We start from the raw sequence: 25,720 nt of genomic DNA, 5'->3' as shown, positions 1-25,720 counted from the left end.
GGCAGCGTGTTTGACATGGACAAATCTCCCTGCCCAGAGGATCAATGCTGGGCTCCTCAGTAATTGCCAGCCCAGCCTGTTCAGAAGGAGCAACAGCCTCTACAGAACCATCCTCCTTCTGCCCCTACTGCTCATTGCCACATTGGGTTTATTAGAACTTTTTTTTTTGCCACCATTATTTAAAAATTAAAATGGGGCTGGTCCTTAATCCTCTGTGTGCCAGGAGAGAGGGGCACCTAACCCAATGGATTTGTTGCAGCTATGGCAAGTGCTGGGCGTAGAGGTCTGTAGCCTGTTCCTCCCTTTCCTTGCACCTTGACTGGTGATCTCTGATAAACTGAACAAGGAAGGGGCCCCAAATGTCCCTGGAAAGACACCTCAGGTCTGACACAAACCCGCTGGCTCTGCCAGCACCATCTCTATCCTATCCTGGCCCTGGTGTGCCTGCTGTGCCGTCTCCACGTGGCTCGTCCACCCTGCACCATCTCCCCAGAAACGGGGACAGCTGACAGCAGTGCAGACAGAAAGCTTGTTTTTCCCCTTGCATCAAAACAACTTAAAACGAGGGACTTCAGAGAGCTGAGAAGTCTCGTTAGCGCAGATGCTGTTCCGCAGGAGCCTTTGATTATCCGTCGGATATTTTTAGAGCCCCTTGTAAACGAGCTGTGCTTCTGTTTGTGTGGCAACAGCTCTGTGAGCAGCTGCATCTGTTCCCCTGTGCCCACTGCTGTGTGCTGCTGTGGGGCTGGACCCTGTTTCCCCTACAAGCCTCCTGTTTCCAGGAAGGGACAGCACGTTTGGTTTTTGGCTAAATTAAGTTTTGAGTGCCAGCTGCTAACAACAGCCATCTCTGTGGAGCACGGCCAAGACACCAGCAGAGCTGGGGAAGAGCATGCCAGGCGTTAATGCTATGACAACCATCACCGAGGAATTTTTCAATTTCCTTTTCGCTCGTATTGACATGGGAATCAGTGGTCCTAAAAATGAAGGGCACCTTTAGCCCTAGACCAGATAAATTCGTGCAAGCTTCCCTTCCTTACATTGACTCAGATCGTGTACTTTGCTTGAAGGAATCTTGCTTTTAAGTCCTCAATCTGCAGCTATCAGCAAGGAGGCCGATCACTGCCAAAAGCAGCAGTCAAGTGTCCGCAGCACAAAACACTTCTAGGAAATTAATTACAAATCAGCAATGAATTTTACATGCTGCTCTTACTCTTCACACATGGTTGATCTGCTGAAAGTGAAGCATCACCCTGCCTGGTGTGCTATCAATTGACTAGCAAAGACAAAACCCCAGGGACAGGGTTTCCACTGCTGGCTGCCGAGTGCCCAGCAAACCCCAACCCCATGGAGCTGGAGCTAAGCCCTGGCTGCTGGCAGGGTTTAGCTGGGCTTATTTACTGCTCAGAAACAAACGAGTTTAATCAGTGCAGTGAAAGCTGCCAGAAAATGGCAAATCATTTGTAATACTTGGATTGTTCCGTGTCTTCAAGGAAGTCACTAAGAAAAACCTTTCCTAAGTGAACACTAATTTTTGGCTATTTTCACTTCAGTCTGGAAATTGCCTCTCGCTTCTAGTCCCTACGGCTGTCATTGTCTTTGGCTAAAACTGGGGACACTGAGTTCTGAAACCGATGTACAGCTACTCACTGGAAGTCATTTGTGCTCCTGAATGCGTGTTTTCCCCCTAGGCCCAGCTCTCCCATCAGCTACAGCCTGTGAGCCCTCTAAGCCCTAACCTCCTTCAAGGCCAGAATTTGTACTCATGTTTCCTTCTATCCAGGACTGGCAAAGTGCTCAGCACCAGTGAGACACAGCAAGTCAACAGGTCAAAGCCCAGGACTGTAAGGATTTATATTCCTATGGATTCCCTAAGGGGGAACAACCCCCTTTCTAAACCATACACATCCATTGTATTAAGTTTGCTAACAGTTAAATAACTTGCCTACCTCATGTAACACTAGTTGATTGACTGGTATCCATTTCCAGGATTAACTGGAAAACTCAAGATTCACCCATACCCAGTTAAATTAAACAGCCAGTCCTGTTTACAACAGTTTTCACGTCTCAGTACTGAGGCTCAGCAATATTATCTGTACCAACCCTCTCAGTTGTAGTTCTGCATACAGTATCCCTCCTCCTGTGTTTTCTGGTTCTCTCCCACTGACATACAGACACATTTACATTTGAGAGAGTAACTGTTTGAGCTGGAAGGGCCTTGCCCGCCTACATTTCTGTCTACCAGATGTTGGCAGCCTGTGCTAGGGCTGGCGTGCAAAACTGAACCAAAGCAAAGGAAGGATGGGCCCCGTTGCACCTTCCTGGGGGGCTCAGTCCCCAGCAGCTACCAGGCTGAGCTGGCGAGGGGAGGAGGTTATACTTCAAGCTTTAACAGCTGTTAATTCAGGAAACACAACTCACAGTGATCATCCATGGACGCTCCTGCTTGCCCTTGGTAAAATGATGCAGCTCCCTCCCAGGAGGTGGTGGACCTGCTCACTGAGCAGCTGGCAGGAGCATTTTGTGGGATTTTTGCAATTACAAACAGCACGTTTGGGAATGGGTCACCTAAGATGGAGAGCTACCAGTAGCTCAGGAGGCTGCAACTTACCCTGCTGGATAAATGATCACTGGACCCGTGCCTTACACTCACCATCCACCAAAATGGGCTGGGGATGAGGGGGTGCATCTGTTTGGATGCCCTTGTTTTGGGAAAATCACGTTAACAATAACAATAGAAAGCATTAGCAACCCGACTTGATAAATTTAAATGTTTTTTTTATTAACAATCATTTTACATTACAAGGATAATATGACAAAAGGAAGGTTCTCGTGTACATACTATGATATATCAACATAGCTCTATTCGTATCCAGTGTCCTAGGTCCTTTCACACAGGTACTATAAAGCATAGTCTGTAAAGTAATAACATTTTAATGTTCTCCAAAAGAGTGATATTAACATATTAATACATATGTAGTAATAGACTTCTAGATATTTTTCTCTCATTGTGTGTGTGTGTGTGTGTGGTGGGTGGGTGGGTGTGAGATAGCTTGAAACAGTTCAGCAGGGCTGTGCTTGGGTGGGGGTACGGAGAGGTTTGGGACAAAACCTTCTGTTTTCTGGAAGTAAGAACGAGAAACGCATCTCGCCAACAGTCGGGTGAGCCCGTGAGGACGCCACGACTGGCAGAAAGCTCTGCAGCCCTCCCGTAGCATCTGGGACATTACAGCATTATGAGACGCGGTTCCCCCACCTGGCCCAGCGAGCTTATTCGACGTGAGGTGCAGTGCATCAGAGTCCGTGGCCCGGCGGCAGCGTGCCCGCTGGCCGAGCCTGCATGAGTGTCAGTGGCATCCGGAGGAGGGGGCCGGGAGCGAGGAAACCCTCTCTGAGGTTGGTGAGGAGCGGGGCCGGGAGCTGCCCGCTGCGGGCTGAGGTGGATTACCAGTTGTGTGGAGGCGAGAGGCCTTGTTATGGCGGGGGGGGGGGGGATGTGGAGTTTGGGGGGAGCTTGCACAGCGCCGGCTCGTGCGATACCAGTGTAAGCCAACTGTTGGGATTATCGCCCACCCTCCTCCCAGCAGAAGGTGAAAATGGAAACAACCGAGCGTGCGGTGAGGTGGCCACCAGGCCCAGCCAGGCCTCTGCTCGTGGCCTGTCACCGCCAGACCCACTGCTGGGCCCGTGCCGACAGCTGCCGCCTGAGGAGAGAGGCATGGGGGCAGGTGGAGGAGCTGAACCACGGGAGCCACTGCCTGGACCCACCCCAAGTCCCAGCACAGATATGCTGGGCACGTAAGCACAGGTCTGCTTGTGCGGCAAGCCCTTCTTGCTCGCCGCTCTGGCTCCATAGAGCGTCCCTGCCAGCTCTGACCGTGTGACCATCCCTCAACTCACAACGCATCGGCTCTCCTTGCTTTATTCCAGCTACATCGCTGATCACCGACTGACTGATAACCTGTGCAAACGCGCTCTCTTGCCCCGTGCTGTGCTAGTGACAGCAGGTGGGAAAAGTAGAGCCATGCTTTTGCGGCACGGGTACGCTCAGTTGCCAACCACATCCATGCAGAGACAGAAAAGTGCATATGAGGGTGGGATACACGTCTGTCCAAGTGTGAGCACACAGGACCTTCACCAAAGGCTTACTCAGAAGAAGACAAGGACACTCGAGTGTGCTCCCACACCATGACATTCCTGTGTTACACAAACCTTATTGAGCACTTGGTGAACATGCCAGCAAGGAGCCCCCTTGCCCTAACCACAGCAAAGCCCCTCTCTGTAGAGTGCTATATGTGTAAATGTAGGCCTCAGTGTATGGCTAAAACTGTCCCAAAGTCCAAAGTCTTCAGTGTTACATGCCTTGTGCCAGAACACAGGGCCAGCCTTACACAAGGGTGGTTGATTCTATCTCTATATTATATCTTTATATCTATCGAAAACATAGAAATATATAAATATATAGGATTTTATTTATAGATATATAAGCATGTGATTTTTATCTTTTGTACGGTGTGTATATGTACTGGGATGTGCGTATATACAATATATAGACTGTATGCATATGTACTGTATACATACACTAGCTTACATGCACACACATCATACATGTCTCCAAGGGAGACAGGAATTGCATAGGCATTACTGCATTGAATACAATGGCTGGGGGAGCAACGTACCATTTCTCTGCTTTTAAGACCTCTTTCGACAGGGCTGAGAGGGGAATCTGCAAAAGCAGAGCATGTTGCTGCTTATTTGCAAGCCGGCTGTTTAAGGTGTTTTACCCATCGGTCAAACAGCAATACAAATGAGATAAAAAGGAAAGGGGACACCGAAGACCCTGCGGGCCACCTGGTTGAGTTTGTGCTGTGAGAAAGAAATAGACGGAGCCTGAATCACGTCTGAGGATTCCTATCAGCAAAAGCGCAACTGGCACGGGGGACATTGCTGGGGTCAGCGCAAACCCCAGCATGGACAACACACCGGGACCCTGCCCACTGCCTCTCCTCCCCACGGCTCCCGCGCGCTGCTGCTGGTATGGGAAGAGCTTTGGTCTCTTGTTCCGTGAGGATTATCCCTGCTGAGTTCGGTCTCGTGGCCAGAGGGCCCTGGATCCCGCAGCCACGGGTGAGCCCTGCAGAAGGATGTGCTTAAGGGGTTCTGCTTCGCAGCAGGTGATAAGAGTCAAGGAGCTTGAGCAAAAATTGGCAACCAAAAAGCCCATGGGCTAGAAGTCCAAACCCTGGGGGTCTGAAGAGGTGCATGTTATTCACAGTCAGATGCCCTAGCTAGGAAGGGGAGGGGAGGAGAAGATAAAGAGCTCATCTGAGAAAAACAAACCCCTCCTCTCTGCTGCTGTGGCCGCTCAAGATGCTGTGAGCAATATGCTCAAAACAACCTTCCCCTTGGGTCAGGGCAGCGGGAAGGGCACTGATTAAAGCCGGTGCACCGCGACCTCCCAGCCAAGGTGGCCTCTCTCTGCCCTGCACCGTGACCTCCTTACCACTGCCACTGCCCGGCCTCGCATCCCCTCGAGCCGGCTGCTTGCATTTGCAAACAGGGCACAGAAAGGCACCTGCTCTCAGGAAAGGCTGGCCAGGCAGGGTGCCGAAAAGCCAAGGGCGCTTTGCATTGTTATTCCTCTCCCCCCCCCAGTCTTGCTCGTGCGGGCAGTCACGTTTCCATCCACAGGACTATCCATGTGAGTAACAGCTACAGATCTGAGATAGGTGGATAAACCTGGAGGGAAAACTTGCAAAGCACCTGCATTTGTCTAGTACAAAGGCTGGGTTTATTTTCTCATGTGGGGGTGATGGGGAGTTCTTTGTGTTGCGGCTGCTGCACCGAGTGCTCATTTCCCCCCATGACCAATGCAAGGGGTCTCTGACCTTTCCCGCTCATGGGTATCAGCAATATCCAGTCCTGGGGAATTGTTCTTCCCACAGACCCTGCTCACGGACACACGCAAAGTTATTTGCAAAAGAAACAAACGCTTTCCCTTTTTCAGCTGGCTGCCTGGAGAAAAAGCCACCCGCTGCACGTTTCACTTTGCCGCTGGGAATAAGAGCACCCAGTGAAAGATGTCGCTGATGAAAGTGGGATTTGCAAATGAACCAAAAGGAAGGAGTGGCAAATTACAGGAATCATTTCTGAACAAGTCTCTGGCAGCTTTTACCTTGCCAACCAAGGCAAGGTACCATTTTTTTCCCCAGTGGCAAAAAAAGCAAAGAGGTTTGGAGTGGAGGCTGCACGCAGGCATTTTAGGCGGCTCAGCACAAGCACTGGGGAATTGTTCCTGTTTACAGAGGTGCCTGGAGCCTGTTCCCAAGTGTCTCTTCCCTCACGTAGGCTTCCATGAAAAAAAGCCCCATGCCAAGGAGTTTTCAGTGCTGCAAACAGTAAGGCAGGTGATTTTTTTTTCTCCCCCACAAAGAGGTATGGAGTTGAGAAAAGGAAAATTAAAAAAGAGGAGGAGGGAAACTGTCTTGCTGGCCTCTCTTACAGCAGCTCACAGCAAGTATATATATATTTTTGTTATTTTTGCTCCTGCTGCCACACTTCCCTAGACATCTGTGCACACCTTGAGCAGGAAGACTCTCCTACATCTGCCTGTCTCCAACATCTAAGTTTACCTCGCCCATCTCCAGGTCAGGGACCCACCGAGCAGCAATTCCTCTACAGGGACTCTCTTTTTGCTTTTACCACCTCCTCAAATTGTAATTAAGGAGGAGACATGCCATCTCCCTGGAAGGAAACAGATCCGTCAGCTTTACGGCAGCACCATGAGCAAAAACCAACTGCTGGGTCTGGAGGGCCACAAACAGCTCGTGTACAGAGATCCCTATTTTGTGGTCACACAAAGAGCTGCCTTGAGTCTGTACCATGCCGGAGGGCTTCCGGCTTAACTCTTACACCTTTAGGCAAATGGATCAATTTGATCACATCATTTACTGGGAAAGGCAGGGAAAAAAAATGCAAGAACAGTTTAGGCAAATAAAACAATTTTCTGCTTGCTAGGCGCTGTGTATTGATGCCCCGGCACCACTACGGAGCGATGCCCCAACCTAGTCCGCAACGTGCCAGAGGGTAGCGGGGAGAAGTGTCCGTGCCCACCCACTGTTCGGAGGCACACGGGGGGCCCCGGCACATTTGCTCCCCCCCATCTGAACGAGCCCGCGGCAGGCCACACGTCATCTGAGGTACGGTATGAGGGAAAGGGTGTAAGTGCTACGGACTGCAGCCCGCCCGCCTGGCCATCCCGCGGCATGTGCGGGAGCTGCTCTGCCCCTCTCAAACCACACCGGGGCTGAGTTGGGGCAGAGGAGGCAAGGGTTGGCCACAGCAAGAGCTCCAGCCAGGCTCCACCTCTCCTCCTCGCCATGGGGATAGAGGGAAAGCATTTCCAAAGCTCGGACAAAAACACCAGCCTGGCTGTGTCCGCGGGTCAGAGAGCTGAGCCGGTAGGCAGTGGCTTGGTTGCCCACCGACATTAACCGTGCCGGTCTGCTGAGGGCGAACGGGTTAGTGGGAGGTGAGTGAGATCTAGGTAGAGGTGTGTGTTTTCCTGGGGAAGACAGTGTGTGAACCCTGGCAGTGAAAGTGACTCCGAGAGAGATCGGTTCCAAACATGCTACATCTCCATTGAAAACAAACGAAAAAAGTTTAAAAAATAAAATAATATTATATATATATATATATTTATATAAATGAAAAGCTATCAACTAGCAGCAACGGTTCTAGAGATATCTTAGCACCAAGACCAAGGGCAGGGGGGTAACAGGAGAAAGGAAAGGTTCAGTGTTGCTGATACCACCATCATGTTTCCAAACAACACAGCTTGGCACAAAGCTCATCCCTCTGGGAAGTGAGAACCTGTCAGCTCGGAGACCTTCTGGACAACAGGTTCTCACTCCCATGATGGTCTGGTCAGGTTGGTGCTGTCCATGCCACATCAGCGGGGCAAGGCACTAGCATCTGTGGAGTTTTTGCACCTTTTTTGTTTCTTTTTTTTTTTTTTTTTTTTTTTTGCTTTTCTAACCTGAAGTGATATTTTTGTGAAAGCGTGGAGCTCGTTTACTTTACAACAATAAAACAAAGAAGAACCCCAAGCCCACAGAACAATCTCTTTTGTGATAGAAGGTGCAAGTCCCCCATTCACATTTCGGCTGGACTCCGCATCCCTTCAAGAAAGGAAGAAATGTTTCACAGGAAGAAGTAGAGCATCCCTTCTTCCTGCTGTCATCAGTCTGCTGTGCTGTGGAACATGTTACCTTGGTCACAAGAGAATACGTGAACCTTTATAGGACATCATCACATGATTATAATCCAAGATAATCTTGCATTGATAGCCCCTGCTACCAAACTGCAGCAGGTTTTTCTTTCAGTCATTCCAAACAAAACAAAACAAAACAAAACAAAACAAACAAAAAACCCCACAACAATCTAGGATTATAAAGACATAGTATAAATAATGTAAATTAGAATATAATTTTTTAAGCCTTTGAATCTCTGCCCAGAGATGGCTCTTGACTCATTGGCTGTCTAGCTTCCACAGCAGCCCTGGTTTTGAATGAATAGTTGTATATATATATATATATATATTTATTTCCTACAATATAAAAATATAAATGCAAAAATTTCCCCCTGCCTTCTCTATTTTGCTATTTTATAGTCTGCACATGACATCATGTTATAATATATGTATGATAGACTGGTACTATGGTTATCATAAAAGGAGCTGAAAGCCAAGTATTACTCTACAGCCCAAAAGTAGGGAGAACTGAGAAAGGGGCATCACAGTTTAGTGGAGGCATGTGTTTCTGAAAAAAAAAAACCAAAAACCCAGCCCCAGCCCTTCCCTCCACCCAGTAACCTCTGTGAGTGCAAGAAGCTCCCACTCGAACAGAGAGCACCAGGTGGAGCTGGGCAGCCAGGGACAACACGAACGCACAGGATGCTCTGTCGGAAATCAGAAATCTGACGGTCGTCAACAAAAGGCTCAAATGGCTCAATAACTGGACTGAACAACGAAAAGAGAGGCAGAGATTAAAACTGAGGAAAACAACAACAACAACAACGACACAAAAATCAACCCAACAAACCAACAACACACATACAAAGGAAACCGCCGGGAGAAGGAGGCTGACAAAGACCCGTCATCTAGCTTATAGATTGTTAGGTTTGAACATGTAGAGTATGGCCCCAGCACATGCTTCTAAAGAATGAAATGTTGCCACCTACACTGCAGCTGCCATGGTTGGAGACACCAGTAAATTTCTAAACATTGTCTCAATCTTTAAAATTCTGCTTAGCTTCTATCAGACGCACATCGTCTTAACTTTTAAATTTTCAGTGTGGGTTTTTCCTTAATATATATAATATATATATATATTTTATATAATATATCAAAGTTTAGAGTATAGATTAAAAAAATTATTCAACAGCTTTCTGATCTGAGGCATTCCTTTCTAAATATCGGGGTAAAACTCAGAGCCATGGTCCATGCTCTGCAACATCGGCTTCTGATCGAGAGACGACATCCTGCTCAGCATCTCAGCTGACAGTGCGTAACTATTGCCCGACTTTTCCTCGAACCAACTATCTAGCGCCCGTTTGCAATCGAAGTTGGCAATGGGCGGCCCGTTAACGGCAATCGTCAGCAAATCACTGAGCTGCTCCAGTGTGAGCCGAGAGCGGTTGTTTTTGCGCACTCTCTGCAGGGCGTTGCGCCCCTTCTCACAGCAGGCCGATGAGGTGGGAAGGACTTTGAGGATCTGAACTATTTTATTTAGGAGGGGGAATCTCTGTTTGTATTTACAAATGTGACTGAGTAAGTCTTTAAAACCATTTTTGGTATAATAATCCACCTTGAGTTCTCGCCACTCCATCAGCAAACTCCCTCGGGTGTCCATCCCCTCTCTGCAAACCTCTCTGGAAAATGATGGGACCGTCTCCAGGTGTTCAAATATTTGTACCATATCCTCCTTCCCATAGCTCATGAGCTCATCAGTGCTTCTGGGCCAAGCTGCAAGGTCAAATACCTGACAGGCTTTCACAAATGTCCGGCTACGGGAATCGAACCTTTGGGCTAGGATCACCTGGGTCTTCTGGCAGATCTTTTCTCTGATTGACTGGAATTTGGCTTCAGCCACCCGTAGGTTTTTCACAGCAATGCCATTAAAGCTTTCACGGAAGTTTTCCTCAAATTCCTGCAGGTACTCCCCAGGCGAGTCTGCTAGCCGACTGATCTCCTGGATAGCCTCCTCTATTTTATCGTCCACCTGCGACACAAGAAGGTACTCCCCTTGGAAGACATAGGCAAGGCGTGAAAGCACAGCAATCACATCCAGCAGGAAGTAGATGAGTTTAATCGACTGGTAGTCCATTAGGAACTGGAGGAGGGCCAAGGCAATCGCGGAAGCATCTGCCCTCTGGGTCTGGCCGCTGACGTCTTTGAGATGGGCCACGACCTCAAGGTAATCCTTGATGAGAGCGTTGAGCACATTCTGCTCCCCAATGATCCACTTCACTGCTCGAATGTCCCCCAAGAACTCAGTCTCCTCGCACAGAGTGGCAGCAGTGACCCTCAGCTCGCACATCAGTCGGGGAGAGTAACGATAGAAACTGAGCAGCTGCTTCAGATTGTTTTCCAGCTCCTCCAGGCACGGCAGTTCTTTCCCACTGATTGCATCCAAAATCTCCAAATGAGGTCTGTGTACCATAAAGGGCAGGCAGAGAAGCCACGGCAAGGTCTTTCTGATTGTCATGAACAAGTTAGCTCTCAGGCTGGCAGTAATGTTAGCACCATCGACTCCCAAGCCAATAGTTGGCTTCTCATCCTGCAGTCGGATTCCCAGGCTGGAAAAGGCCCTGTCTAATGCTTGGAGGTAACTGTCTGTTGTAGAAAAACCCAGTTCTTGAAGAGACAGGAATTCAGTTGCCGGAGGCCCATCGCTGCTCGTGTACTGTACATAAACCGCAACTGTGTCGGCAAGCACGTCATCGCTCTGCCCATCCAGAATGATGCTGAGGAAAGGAGACTGTCGGATGCGCTCGACCAGGTCCTCTCGAAGAGCCCGGGCGATATGGTGGATTAAGATTTGGCAGTCTCCCTCATTCATGTATTGATCCACCACCTTGAGTTCACACTTTCTCAGTAGTTCTGCCAGAGGCCTGAAGTCATAGTAGGGCCTGCCCTCCAGAGCCAAGTGGTAGGCCGTGTTGAAGAGCAAGGTCATATTTCGGCACATCTCTTCTGTCTTCTCTGGGTGCATTCTGAGCTTGTAAAGCTGCAGGCACTTCTTGTGGAGGTTGCTCTGGCTGTGAAGCTTTATTGTGTGTATCTTGAACTGCTTCGAGCCAATGATGAAGGCTGAAGTCCGAGAGGATTGCACTGTGTACTGCCTACAGACGTGGCACCACATTTCATTCAATGTCGGGGAGTACCGCAGGAACCAAAACTTTTTAAGCCACTCTTGCTTGAACCGCCGTATCCTCCGGCCCGTTGCAGAAGACATCTTGGAAGGCTCGTCTGTAGCAGCAATCATGTCATTGGAAACTGATTCATCAGCAGAATCCACCTCTTGATCATCATCCTCCATGATGGTGGGAACAGAGATGATGCTTTCTGAAGCTGGAAAAAAAAAAAAAAGAAAAGGAGGAAAAAATAAGGTATTTAACAAGACTGAGCTAGCGAAGCATACAACTTGTGACAGTAGAGCACTGCCTGATGAGCTGGACATACCCTGCCCACAATGCACTACGGGTACAATTTGAATTACATCTTAGAAGGAAAAATAAACCAACATTTCTGCATATGAACTTTGTCTCCAACATGCCACAAAGGACAGCAAGAAATGACAGTATACATCCTGGCTACTTGCACAATACATGGTATGACCCAAATATTCCTTTGGTGAAGGCTCCTGGCTGCTCAATAGCATACTCCTGTTAGAAATGAAATACCTTCAAAAAGGGGCACATGTTTTGTGGTAAGGCAGTGGAGAAAACAGAGAGTGCCTTCCAGTGAAGGCACAGCCTTCCTGACACAGCCAGGCACACACTATTTCATACACAAAGAGCGCAAACTTCAGTGTTGCCACTGAGTCATTCGGACTTTCAAGCAATGCTTCTTGGTAGCATGTAAGGTACTGGGGAGGGGCTTCCGCTGAAAGAGAATGCATCAAAAATACAGCAAACAAACTGTCTGCAATGGAATGTCTCTTTTATTGGCAGTGCATGATTGATTACAATGGCAACAAATAGAGCGAGTCGTCATACAGAGTCTTTCCCAGACAGTGTCTTCCACTGTGCCTTCAGCATCAGTTCTTGTCCCACCCGTTCACAAAACCTGACAACGAACCTTCCACGGAACCACGTGTTCACCTGAATACTCAGAGCAAAACGCTTTAGATGGGTACACAGCACACAGGCATCTCCCTACTTTCCTTAGGCAGGGATTGGAGAAGGCTGATACTCGGCAAGGCTTACCTGTGGGGTCTGAGAACTCTTGGAGCTCGGGTACCTGGGGCGGTAGCTCAGGTGGCTCAGGTAACTTCCCAGATCTCAGCATGTCTAACTCAGCCTGCAGCTCCCGGATCTTCTTCTTCAGGCGGATGCAGTTAGGGCAGAAGGAGGTGGTGGGGATTTCATGGGAGTTGCCCTGCGCAGAGGCCAGTGACAGCTCAGTTGGGCTGTCTGCTTTCAGAGACAGAGGCTCTTCTTCATCGTCATCAAGGATCCCCACTTCTTTGGCAGAACTAAAAGAGGAACCATGGGGGATCTTCCACTCCTCTTCACTCCGGTTTCTGCTGAGGTTCAGGGAGCCGTGCTGCATGGCAGTGCCACACCTCTCAAAAATGTCTTCAGCCTGGTATTTAGATGCTGTTCTGATGGAAAGTGGTGTACTTGTTGCTAACTGGTTCTCTTCAAATTTGGCAGACTCCAATGAAGCCTCCAGGACATCTTTGAAGATGAGGTCAATCTTTTTTTTCTTTGTTTGGGGGTGAGATTCCCCCTCGTCACAGCTGCGCTTGTAGGGGCTCTTCCCTTGCTTTAATGTAGTGAGCTGGAGTGGCCCCCTCATGTCCTCTTGATTTTCCACATTCTTTTCTGACTTTTCCCTCTGTAACCTTTTGTCTCCTAGAAAGGAAAATGAGGGGTGGGGATTATCACCGGGAACCGAGCAACATCCCTCAATCTAAAACTTGAATGAAACAAACAAAAAAAAAAGAACAAAAAGGTAGGCTGAATCCCTGCAGGTCTGTACATTGCGTTATAAACCAGGGAACTGACACGACTCAGTGGAAACCGAGGCTCGCGAGAGGAGGAGCCCTGCTAATGGGCACGTCCGCAAAAACAGAGACAGTCCTGGGTAGCCACAGCGGAGTAGGACCCACACACTTTAAAGAGAAGAGAAACTACAGGCAGCCTGTTTAACCTAGCGGTATAACCAACCTGTGGTGGAAGGAGCCTATGAGGTAAATCACTGATCATGGTGGAACCTAATGCCCAGAGCCCAAATGCCATTTTGGCTGGCTGGAAGACCTGTGCCTGTTTTGACTTGGTAAAAGGTATCGAGTGTACAGCAGTGCAGCGAGAGATTCAGACTGTTTCACGAGAACCCCAGCATCTGTGCACGCCACAGCACAAAGGTTGCATCCCCCTTTACTCTCTTTCAGTTTGGAGGCTGCTCCAGAAATGCAAAGGCAAAGGAGTAAAAATAACTTGCAGTCTTAAAGCCCAAAGTACGCATTGTCAACTGAGCTACAATGGGTGTATGCCCTCCAAGGATGGGGTACCTAGCTTGTGCCAGTGGAGTCTAAGAGCATGGCCATTCAGTGATTAAAAAAAAACAAAACACATTAATAAAAGCAACCTCATACAAATTATTAATTGCTTAAAATAAAGGGAATAGCCAGATTTCCTTACCTGGAAATTCAAAAGACGATAGGTTTGGCTCAATTTCCATCATTCTTCTATCTTGTAAATAACTTCAAGCATTGATGGCTTCCCAAACAAGACGCTGCTTTATGCTGCTTTTTGGTTTTGTTTGCTTTTAAAGTGTATTCATGCTTTCATAAGAGTTACGGAGTAAAAGCTACCGTTCCCTCTCTAAGGAGAGCAATGCTAAGAATGCAGAAAAGATGCAAGACTCAAAAACAGTTAGAGTAAGGCACCATAAAAAGGGTTGGCCTGCATGGCAGGGGTTTTGTACTGGGTTTTGATACTGGCTGGGAACCCCAGACACTTCTTGAGCGAATCCATAACAACAGCCCTTGTTTGCAACGCATCCTGTTGGAGAATTTATACGGGCAGAGCTTTGGGTCTCTGTCCTAACATCTTCTCTGTTATGGACTCTAAGAACTATTGGCAGAGGTAGGGTTTTAGAGAATGGATCCTTCTTCTTTCTTGGTGATTTTTTCCCCTAGCCAACTGAACGATTTGGCCCTATGGAAAAGCCAGAAATCACAAGACGATCCCTCATATTATTGGTATCAACTCCAGTGATGAGGCGGGTCAGAAACCACTGATAGAAACAAAACCCAGGAACCATGTTACTTTCTGTGAGTTAGTAAAGCTTGTGACTTCACTTTACTGGTTCATCTGCAGGGAATTTGGAATCTTTTAAACAGGAAACAGCCCAGCAGATTTTTGTGCCCTTCTCTGATCGCCTCCCCAGGTGCCTTCCCAGCTGAGGATGCGATGTCTCAAAAGTCTAGCAGTGGCCCTAAGTGATGCTCCGTTTTAACAACACTCCTGTGCTCCTCTTGCGAACACAGCCTGGAGCCCAGCTGGTTGAAGGATGGGCTCACTGAGATGTCAGGAATTTTCTAGGATGTATACACAGCCACCTAAGCTTCTGCCCAAGTGTGAGGCAGGATATGGCAGGTCCTGAGGAGCTCAGAGGCAGATCTTCACAGCACTGTTATCATTTCAGCTGACACAAACCATGGCACCATGATGAATCAAGACTAAAGGCGAGTCTGTAGGGCAGAGCTCACAGCCTTGGAGCCCCTCCAGACCAATGCTGCAACACAGCTCCTCTCAGGGCACAGCCTGTCTGCTGCAGTCCTTTCAGAAAGTACTAAGCCATCTGGACAGCTAACATCTGCATGGGATGCAGCAAAACCACTGCGGCGTGTACCTGATCACTCGGTGATTAATACGGTCATTAACAGAGAAACGCACACTCATACCGGTGTTAATTCAGACGTGGGAATTGCCCAAGCACGGCCATCAAGATGTAACAACTGCAAGTGCATAAGAACTCCAAGGTGATGGAGGACAACCAGCTTTTTCAGGACATCTTGTCCACCCCATGCTTAAAGAGGAGACACCTTTTACCAAGTCAAGGCAGCAACAGCAGCTGTGTAATAATATACACGGGAATTTTAATTAGAAAGTTATTTTTAGTGTGGCTGCCCCTCTGAGGCCCTGCTGTTCTGTGGCTAGGCCTGGAAAGAAATGCCCTTAATTAACTTCAGGTCTCAGCATTGTACAGATGAATAGATGCATTAAGAATTTTTGCCTTCCTCTAAAGCTTCCTGTAGTGCTGACATTACGCTGACCTAAAGGACCGCTGGGTTTGTTCCAGCATGACTATTGCTAAGATAAGATAACAATTTTTATCCAGGGAAGAATCAATCTGACAAGTACAAAGCCTCCTGTACGTTGTACAAGCACTCTAAGGTTGTAAGACTAAGGAGCTGATGTCGCGCCGATCCCAAATTATCTTTCTGAAGAAAGAGGAGATAAATTAAGCCAGGAAAATGGACATACAAACACACCAAGGAAATCTCTCTTTCATATGCACGCAAAACCAGCCAGAGCTCCCTTGAACAAGCTGCTCAGGGGAGCCAGAGAAAGTGGTATGTTCAAAGAAAAACCCAGCGCCTGTCTCTGGGACCACCAGTTTGGCGATCTTCAGGCCAGAAAGTTTTGTGACAGGGGATTCCTGGGCTTTGTATCAGGCCCTGGTAGCACACAGACTATACAACACAACACGACACAACACAACACGACACAACACAAGATGGCACAACACAACACGATATGACACAACATGACACAACATGACACAACACAACACAACACAAATCTTTCTTTTACGACCCCATGACAGTGTTTACATTGTCCTTCTCATGCAGCAACTTCCATCCATGGCACGCAGAGCCGGGGGCTCTTGCCCAGATGTGAGCTGCGTGTACAAGGGCAGCTCTCCTCGCACAGCCTGGGCATCACCTATTTCACCCACTGCACTTGGTGCAACCAACGTGGCGGCCAAAGGGTCTGGAGAAAGGGTGGAAAGAGAGGGACTCACCTCTTGTGAGATTTCTGTTGATGGTCTCCTGGGACATACTGTGCAACCGCTTCATGTAGTCCTCGCTGTACCAGACCCGCAGCTTCTCCCCAGGACGGATGTCACGACAGGCACGGAAGTAAATCCTCTCGCTGTGCTGGAAGGCCATCAGGTTCTGTTCCCTCTCCTCCCGGGAGATGATGACATACCTGAGGGCGAGGTGAGAAGGCAGGCGTGAAGCACACATTTTCTCTCCTGCACCCCCCCAGCCCTTGCACCATGATGACAACCGTGATGATGCTGGAATGACCTTCAGAGAGAGCCATCGACACAGCCAGACTGGAAAGCATGGAGTTATACGCAATGGTGTGCAAATTGCCAGAGGTACAGGACAACGAGCATGGACACCCAGGGAGCACTAAACCAGTGAGTCCATTTCTGCTGGGGAAGCGACTACTACACTGTACATCCCACCTGAAGGAGTATCTCTGCCAGTAATGGTGATGCAGGTTCTCACTGGCAGAAGATTCTTTGCCTGGTGATGGAAACAAGGACTTCTAGATTCCCTACCAGCATTTCACATCCCAGGGCCTCCCTTGTTCTTAGGGGCATCCTGAATATGGCAGACTCTTCTGGTGTCTTTCCCAACATTATCTTCCTTTTAGTAGAAACCAGATTTCCTTGCTTCTCTCCTCTTGATCAAGCAGAATTGAGATAACTCAGGAGAGAAAGACAGATACCCAACATGCACAGGGGTATTTGCTGGTAGTCCAACAGGAAACCAAGCTCGTGCCAGTACTGGAAGATTTTGCATTTTGACATTCAGCCCTGAAGTCTAGGGAAACACTAACTGAAATGCCAGCACCGTGCTGTGGGGACCTCTGGGCAGTGCCGACAGAAAAGTTGCTTTCTGAGCATGGGGTTTGTCTTCTAGATATAAAACGTTTAAGTTTCAGCTCAGCAGAAACATACTAATTCACTACTCCAACCACTTGGCACCCTGTGCGACTTGGTTAGACAGAGATCTATAGGTAGGATCGTACTATTCATGAAAAGGCTTGGTAATATGGCTCTAGCTGCCTCTGTGTACAACCTGACAACTGCCCAGGACTAGAAGACCTGCGAGCAGACCTGACTGGTTCACAGCTGAAAACCTTTTCCTCTCATATGCCATTTGCCTCAGTTATTCAGCACTCCCTGCTGCAGTGACATTGATGGAGACGAGCAGTGTGTTGCTACCAGCCCTTGCCCAAACGTTCCCTTCTAGCTCACGGGCATTTTCTTGGCTTAAGGAAGCTGTCAATTTTTCTCTGAATGCCCTTTTTTCTCTGGCCACGTGCATGCACAGATAAAGACACCAGCCCACATGCATGTGACCATGCTCACCCACACAGATAAGGTCATAAACTTGGTCAAACTTCCCACAAAACACAGAAAATGAGTCGGCAGTGTCTCAGACCGCCCAAGGCTGCAGCAGTTCTGGTTTTAATGTTAAGCAACTGTGCATGTGCCTGGAATCAGCTGCATTTTTCCCAGCTGTGTTACCCGGGATGCTCTGCAGTCTTCAGCAATTATTTAAGCAGGCTCTGACATTGCCAAAATAAGCCAAACATTGACTTTTTATTAACTCTTATTTTTATGTATTTTTTTTATGACAAAACTAATAAACCTTTAGACCACTGGTTTATGCATTTGAGAAGGCGCAGAGGCCCGCAGCAGTGTGGTGGGAAGGAGGTCCAGCAAAGGTGCTCAGCTGCTGCTGCCAGGCTGACACTTCTGGATGTCAGTCATCACAAAAGCTGTGGTGGTCATCCAGACAGACCTGCCACCGCACCCAGAAGATGCAGCCATTTGCCGCAGTCAGTCTGATGCTCTGCTGCGTGGGTGATCCTCAGAGCTGCTCTCCCCCATGCCAGCAAAATGCCAGGATGCCTCCCAGCAATGAGGGTTAGAAAATTCTCTAAAACACCATTTTGTACACAGAGGGGAGAGACTGGTTAGCCACTCCTCTCTTTTCTTATGAAGTATTTTATTAAGCATTAGTGTGCTTTTCCTGCTGGCTCTCCTCCCGCCCCTGAGCTCCTCCAAGGTTCTGCCTCCGAGAGTCTGTCAGCGCTGCTGCCCAGCAGCGACTGGCACTGGAGATCTCTCTCTGAGAGGTTAAAAAAGCCCTTCGCAGACAGTTGTGGAATAATACGGTCATTAACACGTTTCTTCATGGCTGCTGGCAGCCCGGAGCTGGTTTACGTTGTGAGAGAGAAAGGTTGTATCCGCGATAATTTCCTGAGGTAATGTGAATGCGGATGAGATCATCCACAAAGACAAAATGCTTTCCAACCAACGCTGCCCAGCCCTGACTCCAGCAGCCCCAAAGGCACAAATTACACAGGTTAGGAAGGATTGCATAAAACTCAAATTCCACTTGTTGGGCTAAGACGCCCAGTGCTGCTGCACGTCATGGTTTGAGCCACTCCTAAACCCGTCTGCTCAGCGAGGCAGGGCCACAAACTGCCTGAGGAGACCCCATGCCCAACACGCAACTGGTACTAAGGCAACAAACAACCTTTGTTCAGACACCTGGGACAAAAATGGCACCGCTGTCACAGCAGGTTTCCTGTGGGACTGTGATCCCTGGAGGAGGAGCAGGGGTGGGACCACTGCTGGGGCAGGCCCAGCCATCTGGAGCTCCAAGGAGGACACTTCATCTGCCCTGAGGCATGGACCTCCCAACCACTTGGGCCCTGGGACGGACCAGGCTCTCAGCAAGGCTTGAGGACAACAGACTCTGCCCAGGCTGCTCAGGACCAGCCGCTGAGACAGTCTTGGCACCAAAGGAGAGCATCTACGAGCTCTGCTTGCTGCTGTGGAGGCTTGGATCAACCCCATGGCTGGTGGAAGCACAGCTCCACAGGGGCACCTGCCCCAGATGTGACTGTCCTCATAATCCTTTTTTTCTAAGACATGGCCCTTTTAGGAAGCCAAAGTGTCACATTTTGGGATAGTCCAGTGAGCACACTTAAAAAAAGGCAAAGTATTTTTTCGCAGCCAGGGCCTTTTCCTCCCCAGCCTCAGCAGCAAGTCAACAGGAGCAGCTGGGAGAGATGGTGGGGTGCAAGGGAGACCTTGCAGCCAGCAGCTCAGGCTTCTGCTCCTCTCCCAAATTTGCCCCATGCCTTCCCCCTCCCTGCTGACCCCTCCACTGCTCATCCTTTGGCTAGCCCCAGCGATGCTCTGTGGATAGCCTGTCATCAGAGCACCACCAGGAAAAGGCCACGGGTCTTTCCAAAGTCAAGGTGGGTCAAGTCACAGGGCTGCTGTGGCAGGAGAGCTGCTAGCAGCCCAGGCAGGCACCATGGGGGCCACCACTCAACCACGGCCCCAGCTCTCCGATGCTGAGCGCTCCTGAGGAGACTCAGCATCTGTGACGGGTAGGGTCTGGAGCGACGTGTAACATGTTCAGGCAGAAATTTGATGAGAGAAACAAATGACTCAACAGCAGCTGTGTTAAAAGTGTTATATATTTATTGCAATCTTAACAAAAATACTTTGAGAGAGAGGATTTCTTCAGCATGGACAAGACATGGAGACAGCGGGGCTGAGCACAGCAGTTTGCTTTAACACGGGCACTTACTTCAGTTAACATGCTGTGTGCAGGAGGAAGTATCCTTTGCGAGCCAGTACAGAAAAGCCATTCCACCAAGGGGTCTACACAGGGCAGGCAACAGGTCCCCAGAGCTGGGCCAATCTGTAATAGTCCACAGAGGAAACTGGGGGAGAACTCAGGCAGTCCATAGTACAAGGTTCCTTCTCCAGACCAGAGCCCAGCCTCTGAGGGGTTGTACGAAGGTTGCAATTCCTGTGCAAGGAAAACGGGTTCTCTCTCTCTCAAGGCATCTGTGCAGGCAAACTGTTGGCTGTGACGATGCCAACAGCACCCCTAACTCCCTCCAGCGCTCAGCACTGGCAGGAGCCTCCTCCTCTGCTGACCTGAGGGTTCCCGCATGGAATCCCCCCAGACAACATCAAAGGAACTAATCCTATCAGTATATCCATGGGAGAACATCAGCAGGGACCATTTATTATAAAAATATAAAATCCTACCTCGAATATATAGCAGCAGCACTGTATTGACTCAGAAAGCCTTTAAAACATATCACCATTTTTCATTTCTCCGTGATTCATATTATTAGATCCACTTAGACCATTTTCCCCAATCTTCCCTTCAACTGAAGAGAGACTGTGAGTTTTGCAGAACACAAACGGTACAACAGAAGTAAAAGGACATCCTCACAGGAAGGTAAGTGCCCTGGTCTGGTGCCAGCACTATGAGGAACTTCCTTTGCACAAAACCAAACCGGGTCATTCCTCAGAAGAAAGGAGGTCTTTCTTTTTACCAGACCTCTACTTCCTTGAGCCAGGGCCTTTTACCAAACCACTAAAAATAAATTACTTGAATTAGGATTACAGAATAATTAAGAAGAAAAAAGGAAAAGAACATCAGGAATGCCTGACACGGGAGACATACAGTCACCTTCCCATCAGAGAAGCTACTGCACTATGCTTTCAAAGGACAGGCCAACAGATTGAAAAAGATCCTTCAAGAAGACATAAAATGAGCCATCCTTCTGCTATTCTGTGCTGTCTATGTCCCATTCCTGCTGAAATTTATACAACTTTTTGGCTAAGCCTGTAGCCCACACGTTACGTGATGATGGGCATTCATGTTAACTTGAACAGTTTTCAGCAACCCACCTTTCCCCACAATAGAACAGCCCAGAGAGCAGTGGTGTGCTAACTGTATGTGGATAACACCTCGGCCCTCTTCCCTGCTGAGGCATGACACGATAATGGTCCAGATTTATCCGGAGATGGGGGCAGCACAGTAGGTGCAGATGTGCAAATCAAGTGGAAAACAGAGATGCTGTAAAAAAGCTGCCAAATATGTTATCACCACCTGAGGTGACATTATTAAAGATTAGTTTAGGAATTGGGATTGTACATGGAAACCTCATGCAGCACTAAAGCAATTAAAATGTTTTAACAGTTCTCTCTTGCATCTCTAAGGGAAAAGGAAGGAGTATAATACCAACATATTCAAGAACTTAAACTATACAGCTGGGAACTGAGGTTGTAAACTCTTCATGATAGAAGAACACAGTACAGATTCCACCCTAAGTAATACTGAGCAAGTCCCAAGTAGCTGTACTGAAATTGACAGAGTTACAGTGACACAAAACCAAATTGTCCTTGAGGTCAGAAGCAGGCCCTGTATCTTCCCTTGTTTCTGTGCAGTCTCTCACATTTTGAGGAGGGAGAGGTGATTCAAAACTAAAGATTACAACATGCAAGGAAATAATATGATACAATTTTGTTTAAGATCTGTCATATTACGAAATAACCGTATTTTAAGTGAAATTGTGAAAGGTAGGTGAGGGTTTCAGATAAGACTGGAGGAGACAAAGATTAAACTATTTGATATAAATGCACGTGGTATTGCAGCATCCAGGCACATGCCATAGCAGCCCTTCTCAGCAGTCTAATGCCACACAGAGCTCAGATCTTTTCTCCTGTCATTCTGATGGCAGAAAGCTCTCTCAGCTTTGAGCTTTTTTCCTTCCCTGCATATGCTCTGCTTTTGTATACCTTTTCCCAAACCTATGCCTAACAGTCACAGTAAGCCCTGAATTGCCCATTATTGCTGAACACAAGATAAAAATAATGAGCAATAAATCTTTAGAGCTGTAAGGATGCATCTGTTAGTTAAGACTCTGCAGAGCGCATACACTAATTCACAGGAAGATGATGGGGAAGGCTGTATTAGGGTAGATTTGTGGGTTGATTGCAAAGGGAGCTCTCTAGGACACTGCCTCAGTAAATAATGTTTCACAGGTACAAAAAGAGATCAAGATAATGATTCCCTACTGTATCTCTTAGCTTACAGAGTGTTTAAAGCATGGGGAAAACAGTGAAATCTCCTAATCTCTATGAATAGAAAGATGCCCTACATCCCAAGCTCTATAAGGTCTGAGATTCCTCTTTGCCACTGCAGAGGGACAGCACTACTATTCAGCTGCCATAATTCACAGTGCTTTATTAGATGTTAGCTGGGGGATGGATGGGCTGGGGGTGGCTGTTGACCTTCCCCACATAGTTCTAATACACATGTAGAGGCCACGCGAGCATGCAGCAGCTCAGCACAGGGCACCCTTCTTTACAAGAAGCAGACTAAAAATGGTGCTTTCTCTTTCGTGACCTGGTAGTCCGTGCAGGAGGAGTCTGCTTTGAGGGGGTTTGGTTAGACTCTGCACTGGGCTCAGGGGCTGGTTTTGTGCAAGCTGCTTGCAGAAGAGATCCCTGCACGACACTAGGCCCCTGTATCCTATGGAAAGCCTGGACCCCGTCACGGATTTCTGACAGGGTTTGGCACATCTGGCCAACCTGGCTGGTGAGGTCAGCCATCTTCTGACCGATGACATGCATGCTCTCTGCCATGTCCCTGTGAATAGCCACTAGCTCCTGGCAGAACTGCCTGAACAGCTCTGTTTGCTGCGAGTGGGAATGAAGAAGCTGGCGATCGAAGCTGGAGAGGGGCGGGCTCCTTGTGCGGGGGCGTGGGGGTCTGCAGGACGAGGAGGTGCGTGGTGATGGACGGTGCAATTCCTGCCTTTGGCTGATAGCTTCTGAGTGCTCCGACGAGGAGGAGGTGTGGAGGAAGGAGGGCCCAGAGAGCTGGCTGACTCCTGCACTGGCCCTCTTCAGCGAGGAGGAGCAGTGTTCCCGAGAAGTGCCTGGCATCTCTTCATCTTCAGCTTAAACAGAAAAGGAAGCATGAATTATTAACGCGAAAACCCTCACAACTCTGACTGCTGTTTCAAGGTATCTCAAAGCGTGTGGAAAAAGAGTTCCCCCCCACCCCTGCAGCCTGTAGATGCTGGTGTGTAACTCAACATGCACGCGCTGCAAGGTTAGCAGCTGGCTGACAAGCTTAGCCACAAGAGGCCTGAAGAGTGGGCAAACCCAGCCAACTGAGGAGGAGTCCAAGCTGCCACGGTGTCTTCTACATAGCATTATTCATTACTAGAAGATCAACCAATTTCAGACCATAGCAACGACTCACTTTCTGCAAAATCACAACTAGCTAGAACACTCCAGTATTTTGGGGAGACAAAGGTGCCTGGCCTTTTGTTTGAGCCTCAAAATACCCGACACATTTGGTTCCTCATGCCAGACCCCTGCTCCCACATTATTTCTTACATCCTCCTCATCAAGAAAGACACAGATGTAGCATTTGCTGCTCACAAAGTCTGTACTGCAAGGCCACTATGTGGCTTGCCACCACTGGGTAAGGTGAACAGGCAGTCAGGCATAGCAGCAACAGGACCTTATATTTACCGGGCAAGCACACTTGATGCAAAAACAAAATCAAAGCAAAACACTACCAGAAAGCTCTTGTTAGTCTGATAAATATCTAGTGATGTGCCAGTTCATGGGTAGAGGCATGCCAAGTATAAGAAGAGATGATATTTCAGTTGTTGCAACTGTCCACTATCTCCTTGCTCAAGCTGTATTAATTTTACCTCTGAAATAGCACAACTGGCTCCCGAGATAGATGCAAAGAATGACCAAGTCCCACTTCACCAGTACTTGAAAGATTTTCGTCCTTGCGTTCCCACTAACAGTGTTACTTCAGATATGAGATAAGACCTAACATGATAGGACAGTGCCATCCGTGATGTATTAGTTGGCCTACTTCCAGGAAGTTATCTCCTCTTTTTCTCTTGTGTATCTCTACAAGCTCACAGACCAAGAAGTTTCCACCACCACCACACAAGAAAAACATATATATGCAACTGGGGAAAGACTTGCAAAAAGCAGCTCGTGGTTCAGCACCGGAAGGTATCCGAGAGTAGTGATGCAGGAAGATTAACTCAGAAAGCAGGGCCAGTAGTTTCTTAAAAAAGAGTGGAGAAGGGAGCCATTATCATCTACCTTTTTCATAGCACGTGCACTGAGCCTTCAGACCACTAGTAAGAAACCACTGGTGGCCTGGCCTCCTGCCACAAGTGGCAGTGATGACTGAGCTACACCCAAGAGCCCTCTTGAAAGGAAGATGGTTACCATGCAGCGATCCATTAGTGACAGGCACACGGCTCACAGCTTGACAGCTCTGCCGTTTTACTGGGGTGCATGCAAGATGAAGAACTCCTAATCCTTCACAAACGCTCTTTCACGGACTGGAGGCAGTTGCACTTCAACTACTGCTGTTCCCTCACTTGTAGGATTAGTTCAGGCTTATGACCTGTTAAGAAAGTGTAATCCAATGTCTACCCTTAGAAGACAGAATGGAAAAGGACTAGATAAATAGATAAAGGAGATGATCTTAACTCAGAAACAACCTTCCCTCAATCCATCTCATCACCCCACGATCACCAGAGCCTTGCCTTGAAACCGAACACTGCAGCAGGACCTGGCCTGACGGGCAACCCCGCACCTCACGAAAACACACAACGCTCCTCCAGTGTCAAACTGAGAAAGGCAAGCATAAGACAGAGAGGTGTTAAGGCAATGATACTTACAGCTCGTTGACGGGCTGTCAACCACGTCCAGATCCGCTCTCCGGAAGCCGTGCATCTGGCGTGATGAATGCAGCGTTGACTCGATGGCTCTCTCGTGGGCGGTCAGGACGATGGCCGAGGGCCGCCCCTTGCTGCTGGGGCTAGAGAGGGACCTCTGCATGAATGCCAGTTTGTCCTTGGTCCTTCTCTTCATGTCGTCCCATCTGTGTTTAATGTCTTTTACAGACCTGGGGACCTGGCTGACTGATGTGATCTGCCTGGCTATGTCTTCCCAGATCTTGTCCCTGTCAGCATGGGATAGACGCATGGTCTCCCTCCCAAACAGCATGGCTTCATTTCGGGTCACCTCAGTGACCAGAATGTCCAGTTCTTCTTTGGAAAACTTGGGCTTCCTCTTTCGTTCAGCCATGTTCCTTGGGTTGAACATCCCACAAAGCACAATTGGGTAAAAGGAAATCAGCGCAAAGTATCCCCCTGCATCCAACCACTTGACCAGTGCTGCTCCTGGGCAGAGGAGTTTGGTGGGATCCAGCTCCCCCCCACCCTCAACAGCCTCTCCGTTTTCCCTCTATCGCACCAGGAAAAGGCAGTCGTTTTGTTTTTAAGAGGCAACTTACAAGCTTAAAAAAAAAACAAACAACGAAAGACAAACACCAAGCGAGAGCAGTGTGAAGGAGCCTTCTCAGCTTAGCAGTTAAAAACAAATTTTACACTTAGCCTGATGCCCTGGCTTACATAGCAGAATTTCAGTACAGCCTCGTATCGGTTGCTGCAGTTTGTATACAGAAAAAAAAAAAGCATGAGGACTCGCAATCATATTCATGAATTAGCTTCTAAGGTGTCA

The 25,720-nt window shown here is 48.3% G+C and overlaps 1 protein-coding gene across 5 annotated transcripts in view; it reads right to left on the bottom strand.

Moving 5' to 3' along the window:
- Positions 1-2,761: 2,761 nt before the first annotated feature.
- The window catches only part of PRDM11 (PR/SET domain 11), a 46,382-nt gene continuing 23,423 nt past the window's right edge, over positions 2,762-25,720 (bottom strand). For 2 of the 5 annotated variants that reach the window (XM_027459733.3, XM_027459732.3), the window contains exons 6-8: positions 16,322-16,509; positions 12,490-13,140; positions 2,762-11,632 (exon numbers count right to left, since the gene is read on the bottom strand). In XM_027459733.3, coding sequence (XP_027315534.1) covers positions 9,468-11,632; positions 12,490-13,140; positions 16,322-16,509 — 3,004 coding nt within the window. In that variant the 3' untranslated portion in view covers positions 2,762-9,467. The other 3 variants (XM_072039059.1, XM_027459734.3, XM_038179297.2) reach the window with 3 other exon arrangements.

Source organism: Anas platyrhynchos, chromosome 5 (assembly GCF_047663525.1).
Source record: "Anas platyrhynchos isolate ZD024472 breed Pekin duck chromosome 5, IASCAAS_PekinDuck_T2T, whole genome shotgun sequence".
NCBI classification, from domain to species: domain Eukaryota; kingdom Metazoa; phylum Chordata; class Aves; order Anseriformes; family Anatidae; genus Anas; species Anas platyrhynchos.
Note: the sequence above shows the minus strand (reverse complement) of the source record. Positions and strands in the feature narration are given on the sequence as shown.